At 44.7% G+C, this 20,854-nt stretch overlaps 1 protein-coding gene across 10 annotated transcripts in view; it reads right to left on the reverse strand.

The window, feature by feature from the left end:
• The window catches only part of LOC126416404 (START domain-containing protein 10-like), a 139,358-nt gene that overhangs the window by 83,840 nt on the left and 34,664 nt on the right, over window positions 1-20,854 (reverse strand). For 8 of the 10 annotated variants that reach the window (XM_050084106.1, XM_050084108.1, XM_050084111.1 and 5 more), the window contains one exon: window positions 2,889-3,044. In XM_050084106.1, coding sequence (XP_049940063.1) covers window positions 2,889-3,044 — 156 coding nt within the window. Of the gene's footprint in view, window positions 1-2,888; window positions 3,045-5,427; window positions 5,537-12,483; window positions 12,505-20,854 lie in introns of those variants that run through there. The other 2 variants (XM_050084110.1, XM_050084109.1) reach the window with 2 other exon arrangements.

Genomic DNA, 20,854 nt, shown 5'->3' on the forward strand with positions numbered 1-20,854 from the left:
ACTAAGCCACATGCTAGCAGGGCGGTGTTCCTTACGCGAATGCACTGTCGCGTGCGGCGTGTTCGTAGTTCCGCGCATGCGCGCGCAGTCAGCTGGTGTGGTAGTGGGGGACATGTGACGTCAGAAGAGAGCGATCCGCACGCGTGTGAAACCTTGGCACGCGTGCCGTGTTCTTGGCCGTCCCTGCTTTACATCCATGGTGGTGAAGAACTCTTGTCCTTTCTAAGAATGGTGGTGTAGGTACATGTGGCCAGCTTAATCCTTATAGATGGCACATATAACCAAGCTGGGACTGCACAAAAGCTCTACAAATTTGGAGCATATATGCTCTATGTTTTACAGACTCAGAAATCTCATTGAATCAGTCATCCTCAGAATGGTGTGGTGAATTGTAACTGTTCCTTGAAATATGCAAACTGACACAGGTGGTCTTCTCAGGAAGAAACTGAAACTGCTGCACATCATTCACTTCTCCAACCTTTTGATGTTTATCTGCACCTTACATGTTGTTGTTGCTGGTTGGAGGAGGAAGAGTAAAAACAAAAAAATGTCAACAACGGGGAGCCCGTACTGGCTTATTAATAATGAAGGTTATGCTGTTGAACTTGTTATGTCAATGTATCCCTTAACTCGCTCCACATCCCTGGAAGCTTTCCTTCTTGATAGGATCTATGGAACAGGATGAGTGAATGACTGAATGAATGATTGAACAAAGCTAGCAAACATGGCAATGCTAAGGATGTTCCAGTGTGGAACAATGTTCTGCTCTTACCTGTCCCACAAGACTTACAAGATTCAATATCTGAAATAGCTATGTGATAGGAAGGACTGTGTAAATACGAGTGGTCCTCTTCAGAAGCACATTGATGGAGCAGTCCAAGGATATTCTGCCTTCAAGTGACGCCATAGGCTGGATAAACTGAATAAGGCATGCAGAAGCGATGTGTGCACAGGACAGTTTACAGTATAGCATCTCCAGTAGCGTAAGGATATCACTGGATGAGACTAAATAGCTACATGCATTTGAGAACCTGAACAATACAATATTTCATTGTTCCGTCCAACGTCTCCACTACGAAGCTAGCAGAAACAATATTAATATAACTACTGTGATACATGTATTGTCCAGTTTTAGTTTCTGAAGGGGATTAGGATGGCCCATTTCCACCATTTAAGGAATCATAATGCATAAACAATGGAAAGTTCAGGCTGGAATATCTACAATATTACGAAAAGAATAGACTGCTACTTACCTTAAAGATGACATGTTGAGTTGCAGACAGCCACAATCAAAGGACTGTTACACATTTAGTTTTCAGCCAAAGCCTTCTTCAGAAAAGACGGCGCGCACACACACACACACACACACACACACACACACACACACACACACACACACACACACACAAAGCAAGAACACCTAACACACACAACAGCTAACTCCGGCCGCTCAAGCTAAAATTCTGCACACTACACTGCTGTGTGAACGTAAAATCTTTTGCAGGATTACATTACTTCTAATTAACAGACGGTGCGACTGAATTATGTCATGATTAACAAGACATATTGTGAATGTTTATTATCATCGAAGTGAGTGATTGTTGCACATGGTGATGTTAATTACACACCAGCTGACATGAAGTATTGCAGTGTAATTATATCTGATGAGCTACTAAAGAACTGCTCTAAATGTAAGCTTAGATGGATGTGAAATGTTTGTCTTGGGCCACAACTGAAAACTTCAAAACTGTTACTGTGTTTGCTGACCTGAAGACTTGTGCATATTATTGCTTCCATCATAAAAACTGGTCACAATAATTAACAACTGAACTTTGAAAGGAATAAAAATATGTGTGTGTGTGTGTGTGTGTGTGTGTGTGTGTGTGTGTGTTCAAATGCAGTACTATGGGACTTAGCTTCTGAGGTCATCAGTCCCCTATAACTTGGAACTACTTAAACCTAACTAACCTAAGGACATCACACACATCCATGCCCCAGGCAGAATTCGAACCTGCGACCGTAGCGGTCGCGCGGCTCCAAACTGTAGCGCCTAGAACCGCTCGGCCACTACAGTCGGCTGTGTGTGTGTGTAATGCTAAAATATGGTGTTATGAATGTCTTTCAGTGAACACTATCCCACACTTATTTACTCTTTCAGCTTTGAACTGATCAAGAATGGTGTTACCAAGGACGAGACTATGAAATTCAGGTCAGTTTCATCATACATTGATAGGACAATCCTGAGGCATGGAAGACTCATAAGTTTAATAGTTGAGGGAAGTGTTGGCGGTAAAATTGCAGAGGGAGATCAAGTGATAAATACAGTAGGCAGATTCAAATGGATGCACGTTGCAGTAGCTTTTCAGAGATGAAGATGCTAGCACAAGATACAGTAGTGCACACAGCTGCATCAAACCAGTCTTCGGACTGAAGACCACAACATAGAACGTAACTACATTTCTGATAAATAAAATTTAGATTTCTACAAAGCAGATTTTGCTTACAGTTCTGAAATGTATTATTTCACAGAAAACGAAAGTGCTATTTGGAAGAATACTATTTTGGAAAACAAGGAAAATATACCTCACAATCGCTACAAATAGTACAGAGAACTTAAACTGTTGCAATATTATCATTCGTTGTTTGAAAATCACACAGCAGGATGCAAATAAATCCACCCTTATGATATTGTTCCATGGTGAACTGCATTTGATACAGGACGTATAGAGTACAGAAGTTGAAGCTGTGCAACAGATATGAGAAAATTTGTTAAGTAAATGAATATGATTTGCAAAAAATTATCTGAGTTAACTATTACTAAAAAATTAAATTGGAAATATAAGAGGAGAGGCAACAATTCAAAACTGTTGTGCATATAAATTAAATACCTTTATCATTTTGAAGCTTGTGTCCACCACTGATTTAGTCCAGACTTTGACAGCATCCTTACTGTAATCTAGCTTCCAACCATTATGGTTATCAAGCAACTGTTTCAGCTTTTCAAAGTCCAGATCATCAGCAACCTTCACAACTCCTACTTCCATCTGAAAAGAAACAATGAAGTATATTTTCAAGATAATAATTTACAAAAATGTTTCATTTCATAGAAACTTCCTGGCAGATTAAAACTGTGTGCTGGATTGAGACTCGAACTTGGGACCCTTGTGTTACGGGGCAGGTGCTCTACTGACTGAGCTACCCAAGTACGAATCAGCACTTCCACCAGTACCTCGTCTCCTACATTGCAAATTTCACAGAAGCTCTCCTGGGAACCTTGCAAGAATAGCACTCTTGGAAGAAACATGACTTAGTCACGGCCTCGGGAATGTTACCAGAATGAAATTTTTATTCTGCAGCTGAGTGTGAGCTGAATAGACACAAGATACTGGTAGAAGTAGAGCTGTGAGGACGGATCGTGTGTCATGTTTGGGTAGCTCAGTCGGCAGAGCACTAGTCTGCATAAACCACCAATCCTGAGTTCGAGTCTCAATCTGACATACAGTTTTAATCTGCCAGGAAGTTTCATATCAGTGCACACACTGCTGCAGAGTGAAAATTTTGTACTAAAATTCACTTCACTGTTACAGAAGAGTCCCATTAATCTGAATTAATTGGGGCCAGACCTTGTTCGGTTTAACGATTTGTTCGGATTAGCCAGAATTACGGTGATGAGTTTCTAGAATGAGGTATACCAAGCAGATAAGTAGGTACAACATGGTAACAAATGCGAACAAGTGTGGGAACTATGGCTCACTCTCACTCCCTGCGCTTGTTGTTGTGCATTGTTGAGACCTTTGTAGTGTCTGAGGTCAGTGCACTGCGAGTTGGCTTGCAAAGCACTTGGTTATGTGAGTTATCGCTCACTGGCATGTTTAACAGTTGTATTGCATTCATTCAGGTATAGTGGTCTACGTATTTTTGTCATGAGTAAATGGAAGCATACAACATTAACTCTCAAAGAAAAACTGAATGCTTTGACGCGGATAGACAATGGTGAAAATGTAACTAAGTTAACAACAGAAATGGGTGTTGGTAATGCAACCATTTGTGATTGGAAGAAGAACCGAGTGAAGGTTGAACAGTCCTGTGCAGCGTCTTCGGGAAAAACACTCGAAATTCGGCAGACTTTGAAACAGTCCCATTATGATAAAGTGGATGAAGCTATTTTCCGTCGGTTTATGCAGGAAAGAGAAAGGGGAACTCCTTTGAGTGGAGCACTGGTTCTGGAGAAGGCTGTTTACCTGAACCAGTTAATGAATGGTGATGAGTCTTTTAGTGTGAGTACGGGTTGGTTGGACAGATTCAAAAAACGTCATGGAATCCATCAGCTAACAATTACTGGAGAGAAGCTATTTCTGACCGTGATGCAGCACTGGAATACTTAGGTGAGTTTGAAAAAATGATAAGAGAGGGAGAGTATTCTCCCCAACAAATTTATAATGCCAGTGAGACTGGCCTTAATTTTAGGGCATTGCCAACAAAAAGCCTGGCATCAAAAGCAGAAGACCATGCTCCTGGTTTTAAAATGTGCAAAGATCGTGTGGCTTTACTAGCGTGAAGAAATGCTGCTGGTAATCACAAGCTGCCTTTAATGCTGATCGGCAAATCTGCTAGGCCCAGAGCTTTTAAAAACTGCAACATGAAGTACCCACCTGTATATTATCGCAACCAGAAAAAAGCATGGATGGATGGTAAGCTGTTCAAAGAATGGTTTCACGGCCAGTTTGTTCCCTCTGTTCGACAGTTTTCTACGGAAAATCATTTCTCTCCCCGTGCAATCCTTTTGATTGATAACGCACCATCTCACCCCAGCACTGAGGAATTATGTGATGGAGAAATTGTGGCCAAGTTTTTGGCGCCGAATGTTACACCACTTCTACACCAGTTGGACCAGGACGTACTGTAAACATTAAAACTGATTTACAGAAAACAATTTTTAAGAATGCTGGTCCAAGATGATGGCCTTCCTTTAGTGGACAAAATGATAAAGAACAATGTGAAGGATATTGTTTATTGAGCCGGTGAGGCATGGCAGAATATTTCAGAAAATACTCTGAGAAAATCGCCGAGAAAACTGTGGACATCTCTTGAATTTCAGGACAACCTAGTTGAAAATAAAGAGGAAAATCTACTACAAATGATACAGACAATCCCTGGATGTCAAGAAGCTAGTGAAGGAGACGTAGTTGAGTAGATGGCAGTGGATGGGGCATTTGTGGAGAACATTACTGATGTTGATTTATTTTCTGGTATGACTGAAGACCAGGAAGAACTGGACTGCTGTGACAATGAGCCTGAAAGTGGCAAAGGAGAACTGGTCAGGGTGTATATGCGGATAAAGAAAAAAAATTCCCGGATTATTCCCAGTTAAAAGTACACTTCCTCCAGGGTGAAAATACACTTTTTCCTCAGAACTGTAGAACTTACCAGTCTTTTGCATGGTTGTGGTTTTATACACCGGCGTAGACTTTCCTGGCACTTTAGAAAACGAAACTCAGGGAACAAAACACATTTTGGGACGAAGTCTGACTTTCAGCAGCATGTACACTGAATATTTTCGAATTACGAAAGTATAAACTTGAATTCCACCATCACCGCATGTTACTTTCCAAAGCATTGAAATCGAGTTTGCGATACGCTTTTGTAAGCCAATCAGAGCTCATGTCACGTGATCTCGCCAGCCGACAACAGCAGATATTCAGAACATAGGACAAGCGATGCAGTCAGCCCATAGCAACATCACTATTAAGTAACGCGAACACACTAATGGGAAAAGTTAATGGTTTAAATTAATATACGTAGTGTTGCTACCCTCCCCTCATGAACCATGGACCTTGCCGTTGGTGGGGAGGCTTGCGTGCCTCAGCGATAAAGATGGCCGTACCATAGGTGCAACCACAACGGAGGGGTATCTGTTGAGAGGCCAGACAAACATGTGGTTCCTGAAGAGGGGCAGCAGCCTTTTCAGTAGTTGCAGGGGCAACAGTCTGGATAATTGACTGATCTGGCCTTGTAACATGAACCAAAACGGCCTTGCTGTGCTGGTACTGCGAACGGCTGAAAGCAAGGGGAAACTACAGCCGTAATTTTTCCCGAGGACATGCAGCTTTACTGTATGATTAAATGATGATGGCGTCCTCTTGGGTAAAATATTCCGGAGGTAAAATAGTCCCCCATTCGGATCTCCGGGCGGGGACTACTCAAGAGGACGTCGTTATCAGGAGAAAGAAAATTGGCATTCTACGGATCGGAGCGTGGAATGTCAGATCCCTTAATCGGGCAGGTAGGTTAGAAAATTTAAAAAGGGAAATGGATAGGTTAAAGTTAGATATAGTGGGAATTAGTGAAGTTCGGTGGCAGGAGGAACAAGACTTTTGGTCAGGTGATTACAGGGTTATAAATACAAAATCAAATAGGGGTAATGCAGGAGTAGGTTTAATAATGAATAAAAATATAGGAGTGCGGGTGAGCTACTACAAACAGCATAGTGAACGCATTATTGTGGCCAAGATAGACACAAAGCCCGTGCCTACTACAGTAGTACAAGTTTATATGCCACCTAGCTCTGCAGATGATGAAGAAATTGATGAAATGTATGACGAGATAAAAGAAATTATTCAGGTAGTGAAGGGAGACGAAAATTTAATAGTCATGGGTGACTGGAATTCGTCAGTAGGAAAAGGGAGAGAAGGAAACATAGTAGGTGAATATGGATTGGGGGGAAGAAATGAAAGAGGAAGCCGCCTTGTAGAATTTTGCACAGAGCATAACTTAATCATAGCTAACACTTGGTTCAAGAATCATGAAAGAAGGTTGTATACCTGGAAGAATCCTGGAGATACTAAAAGGTATCAGAAAGATTACATAATGGTAAGACAGAGATTTAGGAACCAGGTTTTAAATTGTAAGACATTTCCAGGGGCAGATGTGGATTCTGACCACAATCTATTGGTTATGAACTGCAGATTGAAACAAGAAACTACAAAAAGGCGGGAATTTAAGGAGATGGGACCTGGATAAACTGAAAGAACCAGAGGTTGTACAGAGTTTCAGGGAGAGCATAAGGGAACAATTGACAGGAATGGGGGAAAGAAATACAGTAGAAGAAGAATGGGTAGCTTTGAGGGATGAAGTAGTGAAGGCAGCAGAGGATCAAGTAGGTAAAAAGACGAGGGCTAATAGAAATCCTTGGGTAACAGAAGAAATATTGAATTTAATTGACAAAAGGAGAAAATATAAAAATGCAGTAAATGAAGTAGGCAAAAAGGAATACAAACGTCTCAAAAATGAGATCGACAGGAAGTGCAAAATGGCTAAGCAGGGATGGCTAGAGGACAAATGTAAGGATGTAGAGGCTTATCTCACTAGGGGTAAGATAGATACTGCCTACAGGAAAATTAAAGAGACCTTTGGAGAGAAGAGGACCACTTGTATGAATATCAAGAGCTCAGATGGCAAACCAGTTCTAAGCAAAGAAGGGAAGGCAGAAAGGTGGACAGAGTATATAGAGGGTCTATACAAGGGCGATGTACTTGAGGACAATATTATGGAAATGGAAGAGTATGTAGATGAAGAAGAAATGGGAGATAAGATACTGCGTGAAGAGTTTGACAGAGCACTGAAAGACCTGAGTCGAAACAAGGCCCCGGGAGTAGACAACATTCCATTAGAACTACTGATGGCCTTGGGAGAGCCAGTCATGACAAATCTCTACCATCTGGTGAGCAAGATGTATGAGACAGGCGAAATACCCACAGACTTCAAGAAGAATGTAATAATTCCAATCCCAAAGAAAGCAGGTGTTGACAGATGTGAAAATTACCGAACTATCAGTTTAATAAGTCACAGCTGCAAAGTACTAACGCGAATTCTTTACAGACGAATGGAAAAACTAGTAGAAGCCAACCTCGGGGAAGATCAGTTTGGATTCCGTAGAAATGTTGGAACACGTGAGGCAATATTAACCTTACGACTTATCTTAGAAGAAAGATTAAGGAAAGGCAAATCTACGTTTCTAGCATTTGTAGACTTAGAGAAAGCTTTTGACAATGTTGACTGGAATACTCTCTTTCAAATTCAGAAGGTGACAGGGGTAAAATACAGGGAGCGAAAGGCTATTTACAATTTGTACAGAAACCAGATGGCAGTTATAAGAGTCGAGGGGCATGAAAGGGAAGCAGTGGTTGGGAAAGGAGTGAGACAGGGTTGTAGCCTCTCCCCGATGTTATTCAATCTGTATATTGAGCAAGCAGTAAAGGAAACAAAAGAAATATTCGGAGTAGGTATTAAAATTCATGGAGAAGAAGTAAAAACTTTGAGGTTCACCGATGACATTGTAATTCTGTCAGAGACAGCAAAGGACTTGGAAGAGCAGTTGAACGGAATGGACAGTGTCTTGAAAGGAGGATATAAGATGAACATCAACAAAAGCAAAACGAGGATAATGGAATGTAGTCAAATTAAATCGGGTGATGCTGAGGGGATTAGATTAGGAAAAGAGACACTTAAAGTAGTAAATGAGTTTTGCTATTTAGGGAGTAAAATAACTGATGATGGTCGAAGTAGAGAGGATATAAAATGTAGACTGGCAATGGCAAGGAAATCGTTTCTGAAGAAGAGAAATTTGTTAACATCGAGTATAGATTTAAGTGTCAGGAAGTCGTTTCTGAAAGTATTTGTATGGAGTGTAGCCATGTATGGAAGTGAAACATGGACGATAACCAGTTTGGACAAGAAGAGAATAGAAGCTTTCGAAATGTGGTGCTACAGAAGAATGCTGAAGATAAGGTGGGTAGATCACGTAACTAATGAGGAGGTATTGAATAGGATTGGGGAGAAGAGAAGTTTGTGGCACAACTTTACTAGAAGAAGGGATCGGTTGGTAGGACATGTTTTGAGGCATCAAGGGATCACAAATTTAGCATTGGAGGGCAGCGTGGAGGGTAAAAATCGTAGAGGGAGACCAAGAGATCAATACATTAAGCAGATTCAGAAGGATGTAGGTTGCAGTAGGTACTGGGAGATGAAGAAGCTTGCACAGGATAGAGTAGCATGGAGAGCTGCATCAAACCAGTCTCAGGACTGAAGACCACAACAACAACAGTGTTGCTACAAGAAAAGCTTTCACAGATAATGTTGCCCCTTTTTGCGCGTTTTACACTTTGAGACACATCACACAAATGTGCCAGTAAAAATTTTTAAGAACGACATAAATGTCAGATCTTCTGGGCTCGAAATCATTCTAAATGTTCGTCCTCAAAGAGTTGATTTTTAAATGAGAGTCAAAAGCACTGCGATTTAAGAAATTCATAGTAAATTCTCGCATATAGTTCATCTTGCGTAAAAGGAAATTTACTGTGAAAGTAAAGATTTTCAATCCTCCATTCGCAATATTTTCCTGGGACCTGTTAGAAATAGGTTCATTTCAGCAGTTGCCAGAGGGCGCCAGATAACAAGCATCTCCGCGCTTGCACAGCTTCGATGATCTAGGAAGCCCGTATGTTCATACGTGTAAAACATTAAAAGATCTTACATAATGTCATAAAAGAAACAAGACATTAGAGGAGACTCCAAGAGCACAGGTATTTCGTGAACCATACTGAAATGCATAATTCGGCTTAAAGTGCACATTCGTATGTCCAGATTCGGGTGTAAATTTTCTTGGAATACCAATATTGTATTATCTCATGTTTGGTTCTTTTTTATGGCATAAGGCCATATGTGCTATAAAATGAAAACATGCACCTGAAATGCAGTGAACAGTTGAAACTAGCCAATAGTCTGGAATTAAACACTCTGTTTCAAATAAATTGGCTGTTTCAGTGGAAAAGTTAATAAAAGCCAAATTTCTTTAGCAAATCGACAAAAATAATTTCATTGTTCTGCAATGCAATTAATGCTTGACTGTCAGAAAGGGGAAATAAAATAAAATCTGAAACTAATAACATATTTTAGCCTTCCGTAATTATGTGACTGTATTTTAATTCACTTGATAAATCCCGCTCACAGAAATCCATTTTGTTTTTATTTGACGTGAGAAAAGGAAACAGGAAAATCACTATAACGTAAACACGGGTCACATGAGACTACCCACCTCCCCATTACAACTTAAGGCTGCTCTGTAGATCTGCCCTGGACCTACGATATTTCCGAACTGGAGAAATACTAGAGAGTGGCGCACCTCCTCCCTCGAGGGTTTGAGGTAGGACAAAAATAACTTAAAAAAAATCGACTTTTCAAAAATGTCCATTTTGAAGCGCACATCTTTCTGAACAGTCTGATACATAAAACCTGTGTGTTTGAGAAAATGTAAGACATATTATTTGGTCTTAGACGTGCCAAAGTGCAGTGCCACGCCTCTTCACACAGCATTCTTCTATTGCACATCACTGTATTTCGCTCTGTGGAACTCAAATGTATACCATTTTGTAGTGGGTGCCACCAAACTATATTCAGAACAGTGGAAATTAAAATGTCCTGTGGTGCCTCTCCTGCTCCCAGTCGGCCGGTTTGACAACCTGCCCCTGTTTTAAAAACTCACAATAAATGCTGGATGGGATTATTTGACATAAAATCTTTCCTTTCGGGAAAGAATCTACTAGCTCATCAAAGTTCGTCAAACGTTTTGCTACACGAAAAAACCAAATATCATTGCCTAATACTGGAAAAGCTATTAATACGAATAGAACCCCAAGACTGGTGTGGTTTCTCTGATTACCCGTATTTTGTCACTGTCTGTTAGATAACACAAAATAGGTCTGCCTAATATTAAATCAATTGTAACACACACCGAATAAACGACACTGTTTTGCCACAAATGCTCATTTTTTATAACACGACAGAATATAATCATGAAGTAGCAATATCAAATGCTTATTAGGCCTACTATAAGCAAAAAGTTTCATGTTACGAAATAGTTACACATTTAATTCATACGATCTAGCTTCTGAAGCATGAGATCGAATAGTAGTAGTAGACAATTTTTATATAAATTTGGAATCGTCATATTTGTGTGATGTCCCCGTCTCTTCTCCTTCCTTGTTCTAACAAACAATCTTGTCATCACTATTTCTATAACTATTCCTGCCAGGGTTAAAACTTATTCTCCGGTTAACTTGACTAACCCTGCCACAATCACCGTTTCAGTTGTCCCGCGTGTACTCTCCGGTTATGCATTATTACGTGTTCGTACATTGCGTTTTCTGCGCTACTCCCAGGATAGAACTTTAGCGGCTGCTAGCCGGGGACTTTACAACTGGCCTTACCAGTGTAGCGTTCTGGCAAAAAATTTTTCTACAAAAATTTCTAGGATACACCGAGAACATAATACGTAATCTTTCTTACCTGTTATTCAATGGGGTTGCATTTCAAAATCATGAGAATATTTGATAGGCTGACGTGCGCTGGATACGAGGCACTTTGTGAAACAAAGTCTTGCACCCTCTCCCAGAAATTGCCGCCATGGGCACATACACCGGTTTGCCCCAGCCCTCTATATCCAGGCCTGTTGCTCATGCGTGAATCTGACAGCTTAGGCGCGCAAGTAAAATTTTTTCCAGGTAGCATCTGGCTGCTTAATGCTATTGCATATACAGCTAACTGCCACACTTTTGTAGCCAGAAGTGGAAGAAGGTACTACTCACACATGACTCAACAGCGCATGCGCATGAGCTCACTCGCAACTGCTCAAATGAATTTAAAGCAAGCAGTTGTGATGTCACGCTCATCAGAGGCAATTTGTTGTTATGAAGCATTGCATAGTCTTCCTATAGCTTTTGACACATTTTGCTGTTGCCAGACGCTTGTATGAGCACTGTGTTTTGTTGCTGTATATGGCGCATTTCCTTTGCAATATAAGATTTATTTTCATTTTTTCTCTCATTCATGTGTTATTGCTGAAGTATTACTCTGCAGTAGCGAGATACAGTAATATCCTTTGTTAGAGTATCGGTTCTTACCAGTCAAAATTACAAAGATTTAACTGAAAATAGAAACAATGAAAAATTCCCGGAATTCTAAAAAATTCCCGGGTTTTTCCTGGTTTTCTCCCGGATGAAAAAATTCCCGGGTTTTTCCCGGATATCCCAGTTGTCCCGGGTTGTATACACCCTGCTGGTGCTTCACAGTGACGCAGCAGAAGCCCTTGACCTCGCACTACGTTATTTGGAGCAACAGCCCACTGCTAAACCTGCTGATTTGATGTTTATGAGACGATGGCACAACTATGCATCATATAACAGACTGTCTTCATTACGCCAAAAAACAATGACTGAGTTTTTGTCATCTAAAAAGTGATAAAATGTCTGCTATAGTTTGTTTGACAGCTTTTCTTTCATTGATATGCTTTATTTAAACCTAATGTTTTCTTGCCAATTTTTCTAATACGTGTTTACTGTACTGTGTAAATTAAAATAGTGTGTACGTACAGCAGTTCATTGCACAGTTTTCCATACTTAGACAAACATTTTTCATTTTCAGACTAACCGGGGTTCGGATTAGCGGGACTCTGCTGTACTACCAAACGTTCGTCAATTATCTATTAAATCACTTTTCTAAACGATGGTGCAGCTGAAACTGAATGGAAATTTTGCTTGTGGGAGGACCAATTCAAACTTATGACATCAATCATTCATGCAATTAAAGTACTTTTCACATTTTTTAAACACCGCTTTGTCAGTAAAAATGTTGTATGTGACAAAGTGGGGACAGATGAGTATATTACTGTGGATACCAAAGATTCTTAACGTATAAATGAAGATACAATGACAATTAATACAAAAAAATTTCACCATCTCGCCTTTTGCTACGAGCCCAATGTAAGCAATGAATTCCTAGTTAACCTGTTGTTACCTCAGGTTCAGACTACATAAAAATTATAATTAGTAGTGTGGATAGTTAAAGATGGCTGTCTGAAGTTGCTTTGTTGAGACTGTCCATCGACCAAGGTTGCTAATGCCTGGACGAGAACCGCGATCATACACCCTGACCGGGGCCGCCGTTCTGGAAGATGGACAACTGAGTTGGGGAACAGGACATGGTAATTTGGATGCCCGGGCAAGCTACAAACATGTGCAGCATAAGCGGCCACTAGTTGTTGCTGCCGGATCCACAATGGAGGGACACCAGCCTCCACAAGGATGCTGTTTACAGGGCTTGTGCGGACAGCGCTGGTTGCGAGTCAGATCCTGCAGTGAAGTATGGGGTCAAGCAACCATAATGCAGAAGGCGGTGCTGAACCGTAAGCTAGGCTCCCATAATCGAGATGGGACTGAATCAATGCCTGATACAGTTGTAGAAGGGTAGATCGATCGGCACCCCAGCTGGTGTGACTAGAGCAATGTAAAGCGTTAAGATGGCGCCAGCACATTTGTTTAAGCTGCCGAATATGAGGGAGCCAAGTCAACTAGGCGTCAAAAAGCAATCCCAAAAACTGATGCGTCTCCATCACAGCAAGAGGTTCGCCGTCAAGATAAAGCCGTGGCTCAGGGTGGACAGTGCGATGCCAGCAGGAATGCATGACCCAAATCTTGACAGCCGAAAACTGAAAGCCGCATGATATGGCCTAATACTGCACCTAGCAGATAGCACCCTGCAACTGATGTTCAGCAACCGCAATGCCAGTGGAGCTATAGTAGAGGCAAAAGTCATCAGCATACAAAGAAGCCGATACAGACATCCCACAGCTGCAGTGAGCCCTTTGATAGCAACTAAAAAGAGGCAGACACTCAAGACAGAGCCTTGCGGAATCCCATTCTCCTGGACCCAGGAGGAACTATGGGAGGGATCAACTTGCATGCGGAAGGAACGAAATGACAGAAACTTTTGAATAAAAAATGGGAGCGAGCCCTTAAGACCCCACCCATGAAGTGTGGCGAGGATGTGATGTCGCCACGTTGTATCGTATGCCTTCTACATGTCGAAAAAGACGACAACCAGATGCTGTTGGCAGACAAATACCGTACGGATGGCAGACTCCAAGGAGGCCAAATTATCGGTAGCAGAGCGGCCCTTACGGAACCCACCTTGGGACGGAGCCAGAAGACCCCGAGATTCAAGTAGTCAACTCAACCTCTGGCTCACCATGAGTTTGAGCAACTTTCACAGAAAGTTGGTGAGGCTAATGGGGCGGTAGCTGTCCACCTCCAGTGGGTTCTTGCCAGGTTTCAACATTGGGATGATGATGCTTTCCCGCCATTGTGACAGAAACTCACCCTCAACCCAGATATGGTTGAATAGGTCTAGGAGGCGTTGCTGGCAGTTCACCAAGAGGTGTTTGAGCATTTGATAGTGGATGAGATCTGGCCCGGAAGGCATATCAGGGCAAGCAGATAGGGAACTTCGGAATTCCCACTCACAAAATGGAGCATTGTACAATTCAGGGTGGTGCATATGGAATGAAAGGCTCCGACGTTCAAACCGCACTTTCAGGGAGTGTAAGGCCAGCGGGTCATTCATAGAAGTGGAAGCCTGAGCATAACGCTCTGCTGAGAGTTCTGCAGTTGTGTTGGAGTCAGTACAGACTGCTCCATTTAGGGAATGGCCAGGTATGCCGACGGGGGTCCAATAGCCATAGAATCGCCTAATCTTTGGCCAAACCTGCGATAGAGAGGTCCAGATGCCAATGGTGGAGACATACCTTTCCCAGCACGCCTGCTTCCGTTGGAAATGAAGGCATCGGGCCCGGCACGGAGCCGCTTAACTTCGATTAGGCGGTCCAGTGACGGGTGCCGCTTGTGACATTGGAGGGCCCACCTGAGATTGAGAATTGCCTCAGCAATTTCTGGTGACCACCAAGGCACAGTCCTCCGCCGAGGGGACCCAGAAGAACAGGGAATTGCAGATTCCACTGCAGAAATGATGCTGGTGGTGACCGTGTGAACCACCACATCAATGGTGTCATGAGAAAGAGGCTCAATAGTGGCAATGGAGGCGAACGAGTCCCAGTCAGCCTTATTCAAAGCCCATCTGGGGAGGAGCCCAGATGAGTGATGCTAGGGCAGTGACAGAAAGATCGAAAAGTGGTCACTACTGCACAAGTCGTCAAGCACAATCCACTGGACAAATGGTAGAAGGCTAGGGTTACAGACCAAAAGGTCGATGGCTGAGTACGTGCCATGCGCCACACTGAAATGTGTGGAGGCACCGTCATTTAAAAGAGAAAGGTCGAGCTGTGCCAACACTTGCCCAATGACAGTGCCTCGACCTGTTGCCATCAATCCACCCCACAAAGGGTTATGGGCGTTGAAGTCGGCCAGTAACAGAAAAGGTGGCGGCAGTTGGGCTATCAGTGCAGCCAATACATGCTGTGGGACATCACCATCTCACAGAAGATAGATACTGCAGACGGTAACAGCCTGTGGCATCCACACCCGAACAGCGACAGCCTCTAAAGTTGTTTGAAGACGGACACACTCGCTGTAAAGAGAGTTAAGGACATAGACGCAGACTCCACTGGATACCCGCTCATAAGCTGCCTGATTCTTACAATAACCCTGATAGCCATGGAGGGCGCGGGTTCGTAACGCCGGAAGCCAAGTTTCCTGGAGAGCAATGCAAAAGAAAGGGTGAAGGCTAAGAAGTTGTAAGAGCTCAGCAATGTGGTGGAAAAAACCGCTGCAATTCCACTGGAGAATGACATTGCCCACAGCCGAAAAAGGCGTGAAGGGACCGAGAAGGCAGATTACGGCACTGGGTCATCCACCACCACCGAAGGAGAGCCTGAATCGAGGACCATTGTGTATGAGAGGCAAGATTGAGGTTGTCGGGGGACACCAAAAGCTGCAAATCGTCCTCATATGCAGAGCTGGTAGTAGCAGGTGGCACAGAGGCAACCTGAAACTCTTCCAACGTACCTAGCTTCTTCTTCTTCTTCTTCTTCTTCTTCTTCTCCTCCTCCTCCTCCTCCTCCTCCTCCTGCTCCTGCTCCTGTTCCTTAGGAGCAACCTGGGAGGGAGTCTCAGAAGGAGGGCCAGGGACAGATGAAGTGCGGGGAGCTCTGTGATCTGCCGCTCCTGGCACCTTGAGCCACTGACTGATGGCAGCTGGAGGATGCCTTCCCTTAGAAGGTAGACATCCAAGGGATCCTTTCCATGCAAGAGAAAGAGAAGTTGGAACAGGCTAGTGCACCTCAGTCAGGAGTGGGAGGGGGGGGGGGGGGGGCGGCGCAGGGTCCGATATCCCTGCCAATTTGGGGGGTTGGTCTCCCAAAGGAGGTACCTAGGGAGCACCCAAAGAAGCAATGTCCCCCATAGACATGGAGGAAGAGCCAGGGCGGCCTTGAGGGCCCACTGGAGGCTTAACAACCGCATGGACAGCTGTCGCCACCGGAGGCAACGAAGTCGCAGTCGCAGCATACGAGCTAGTCATCTGCACAGGATGAAGCCGTTCATATTTCCTCTTCGCATCCTGATAGGTGAGCCTGTCTAGGGTTTTTATTACCATAATTCGTCGCTCCTTATGGAGAACAGGGCAGTCAGGCAAGCCGGGGGAGTGGTGCTTCCCAAAGTTGACACAATTGGGAGGAGGTGCACACGGAGTGCCCAGGTGCAGAGGACGACCGCAATCCCTGCATGTGGTGCTGGAGGTACAGCGAGACGACATGTGGCCAAAACTCCAGCACTTGAAGCACAGCATATAAGGAGGGACGTATGGTTTCACGTCACAACGATAAACCAACACCTTGACCTTTTCAGGCAACGGGTCACCCTCAAAAGCCAAGATGAGGGCAGCAGCAGCAACCCTGTTTTCTTTGGGCCCCCTATGCATGTGCCAGACGAAGTGGACACCCTGTCGTTCTAAGTTGGCATGTAGCTCCTCATCCGACTGCAAAAGGAGGTCTCAACGAAAAATAATACCCTGGACCATGTTAAGGCTAATATGGGGCATAATCAAGACAGGGATGTCACCAAGCTTGTCACAGGCGAGCAACGCTCGCGACTGGACTGGGGAGGTCGCCTGTATCAAAATCGCCCCGATGCGTATTTTAGACAACGACGCCACTTCCCCAAACCTATCTTTGAGGTGGTCTACGAAAAACTGGGACTTTGTTGCCTGAAAGGTCTCTCCATCAGTCCTGCAGCAAACTAGGTACTGAGGCGAATACAGCACACGAGACCGAGTTGCCCTACGGTCCTCCCAAGATGTGGCCAGGGAGGGGAACGATTGGGAATCATAGGTCGCAGCATCAAATTCATTTTGTACGCGCTTAGAGACTGCTGGAGCCGAGCAACCACTAGCTTGATTTGATTTAACCCATTTCACTGTGGGTCATTTGCCCTGATGCCACCCACTCTGACCAGGGGCTCTCCCCCACGGGCACCGCCCAGCCTCAGCAAGAGCCACCTGGCGGGATGGCCATTGCCGGTGAGTCCTGGTGCCCCAGAAGGATGGGCACCTACTCCTTGGCATACGCGGGGAGGTCTCAGCTAGGGCATCAGCAGTGCGATCACTGTGTTGTCAGGGGGTTACCACAAAGAGGGTACATGACAACCACACCACAACGGACTGGCTACCGCACGGGATTTCGGGTGCCCAAATGGTCCAGAATTGTCGTGGGTGCGAAGGATTGTATGGCGCAGGAGACGAGGAGGAGGCAACCCATAAGACGTTGGGTGCAAAGCCCGCTACACAACAATAAGTAGCGTGCGAGATCTTGGTGCATAATGCACAAACAAAAAACACCACGTAAGGCATCCTTCCCCAAATGGTACGCATTAGCACCAGAAATTTGGAAAGGATGGAGGTCAAACCCGAGAGGGGACCAACACATAAAGGCTGAAACGTGTGAGACTTCTTTTAGTCGCCTTGTACAACAGGCAGGAATACCACAGGTAAATTCTAACCCCCGAACCCACAGGGGAGGATTGCCCCAGCCTCCTCCACTTATTTACAATGGAGGAAGGCAGGGTGATAGTGGTAAAGAGCTCAAAATTCCCGCAAATGGCGGCCCAAGGTGTTGGAGATAGCAATAGGGTCCATGATAACACTGCCTGCTACTGTTTGGCCAGAAATTGGTGAATGGATCTTGGCCCTTGAGAGCTGTCAGAGGTTGGCCCACATGACAGAGGAAGTGGTGGAACTAGTGAATGAAATCCAACTAGCTTTTTTGCTATCCCCGAGAACGCGACGACACTTTGCACACATCTGTTTATAATGAACGCAGTTTGCCATTGTAGGATGGTGGTTAAAATGCAGAGAGCACATCTATGTGCATGAATTGCGTCGCGGCATGCCTCAGTCCACCAAGGGAATGGGACACAGCGTGGTACAGAGGAAGTGCGAGGAATGGAACGTTCTGAAGCAGTAAGGATAATGTTTGAGAGATATTCCAACTGGTCATCACAAATGGAGAAATCTTATGATGATGATGATGATGATGATGATGATGATGTTTAGGTTGTGGGGCACTCAACTGTGCGGTCATCAGTGTCCTTACAAATTCCCAACCTTCACTCAGTCCAGTCTCACCACTTTCATTAATGATGATGAAACAATGAGGACAACACAAACACCCAGTCATCTCGAGGCAGGTGAAAATCCCTGATCCCAATGGGAATCGAACCCGGGACCCCATGCTTGAGAAGAGATGGTTGGTTAATTTGGGGAATTGAAGGGACCAGACTATGAGGGCCATCGGTCCCTTTTTCCATGAACGTGAAACGCCCACAAAGAATAAGAACAAGCAATGGCGATGACAAGAGACGACACAGAACAAGAAAGACACAGACAGAGACCAGAAAAAAAGGAATTAAAATCACACCGAGTGTGACAGTGGTTGGCCAACCATAGAAACAGGAAAAGCCAACCACCAAGAAACACACTAAAAACCCCAGTCTAAATTCGTAGGCCAAAGGTCCGACTCAACACAAAAAAAGGACAAACACTTAGATCACGCGATAAAAACTCCCTGCACGAATAAAACTCAAAACTAAATCTGCCATAACAACATCATCTGATAAAAGTGCAGGAAGCGTATCAGGCAGCGCAAACGTCTGCCTGAGCGGCGTTAAAAGTGGGCAGTCCAACATGATGTGGACCACCGTCAAAGCTGACCAGCAGCGACATAAAGGTGGGTCCTTGCAGCGCCAATAAATAGCTGTGTGTTATCCAGGTGTGGCCAATGTGCAGCCGGCAGATGACAACAGAGTCCTTGCGACAGACCAGCAAGGAGGAGAGCCATGCACCAGTAGCCTCCTTGATGGCCCGAAGTTTGTTGGGTGAAGGAAAGGTGCACCATTTTTCACCCCAGGTGCGAAGTACCTTCTGCCGCAAAACTGACCTGAGGTCACTCTCCAAAAGGCCAATCTCCAAGGCCGGTGCACAGACAGCCTGTTTGGTCAGAGTGTCAACACATTCCTTTCACAGGGTCCACACAAAGACCAAAGAGCGGCCGCAACGGGCAATAGTATGGAGGGACTCCTGGATAGCCATCACCAGATGAGAGCGATGGAAACACTGGTTGATAGCTCGTAAACCGCTCAGGGAGTCACTACAGATAACAAAGGACTCACCTGCACGGGAGCGGATATGCTCTAGGGTGCGAGAGATGGCGACAAGCTCTGGAGTGAAAACACTGCAGCCATCCAGTAATGAGCATTGTTCAGATTGTTCTCCAAGAGTAAAAGCATAACAAACTCTACCAGCAACCATCGAACTATCTGTGTAGACTACGGCAGAGACGGGAAAAGTGGCAAGGATTGAAAGAAAGTGGCAGCGGAGGGCCTCAGGAGGGACAGAGTCCTTCAGGCCCTGTGCCAAATCAAGCCGAAGGCATGGGGGGGGGGGGGGGGGGGCACAAGCCACAGGGGTATACGCAGAGGGGTCCGGAAAAGAGGTGGAAGAGGGAAAACCTCAAGCCCAGAGAGAAGAGCTCTGATGCGAACCGCGATCGTACACTCTGACCGGGACCGCCTTTCTGGAAGATGGATGGCTGACTGAGGGAACTAGAGACAATAATTGGGATGCCCGGGCAAGCTACAAACATGTGTAGCATAAGCGTCCAGTAATCGTTGGCACCGGAACCACAATGGAGGGACACCTGCCTCCACAAGTATGCTGTTGACAGGGCTTGTCCGGAAAGCTCCAGTGGTGAGTCAGATCCTGCTGTGAAGGAAGGGGTCAAGCAACTGCAATGCGGAAGGTGACGCCGAACCGTAAGCCAGGTTCCCATAATCTAGACGGGACTGAATTAACGCCTGATACAGCCGTAGAAAGGTAGACTGATTGGCACCCCAGCTGGTGTGGCTCAAGCAACGAAGAGCGTTAAGATGCCGCCAACAAGTCTGTTTAAGCTGCCGAATATGAGGGAGCCAAGTCAAACGTGTATCAAAAACCAATCCCAAAAACCAATGCGCCTCCACCACAGCAAAAGGTTCGTCGTGAAGATAGGGCCGTGGCTCAGGGTGAACAGTCCGTCACCGACAAAAATGCATAACACGGTCCTTAGCAGCCGAAAACTGGAAGCCATGTGCTACAGCCCAAGACTGCACCTTGTGGATAGCACCCTGCAGCTGCTGTTCAGCAGCTGCAATGCCAGAGGAGCTAAAGTATAGGCAGGAGTCGTCAGCATGCAAGGAAGCAATTAAAAAGAGGCAGGCACTTAAAGACAGATCCTTGCAGTACCCCATTCTCCTGAACTCGGGAGGAACTATGGGAGGACGCAACTTGCATGTGGAAGGAGCAAAGCAACAGAAAATTTTGTATGAAAATTGGGAGCGGACCCAGAAGACCCCAACCATAAGCATAGAGAGGATGTGATGTCGCCATGTCACATCATATGCCTTCCGCATGTCAAAAAAGACGGTGACCAGATGCTGATGGCGGGCAAAGCATCTACATCTACATTGATACTCCGCAA

This window comes from Schistocerca serialis, chromosome 8, assembly GCF_023864345.2.
Source record: "Schistocerca serialis cubense isolate TAMUIC-IGC-003099 chromosome 8, iqSchSeri2.2, whole genome shotgun sequence".
Lineage (NCBI taxonomy): Eukaryota > Metazoa > Arthropoda > Insecta > Orthoptera > Acrididae > Schistocerca > Schistocerca serialis.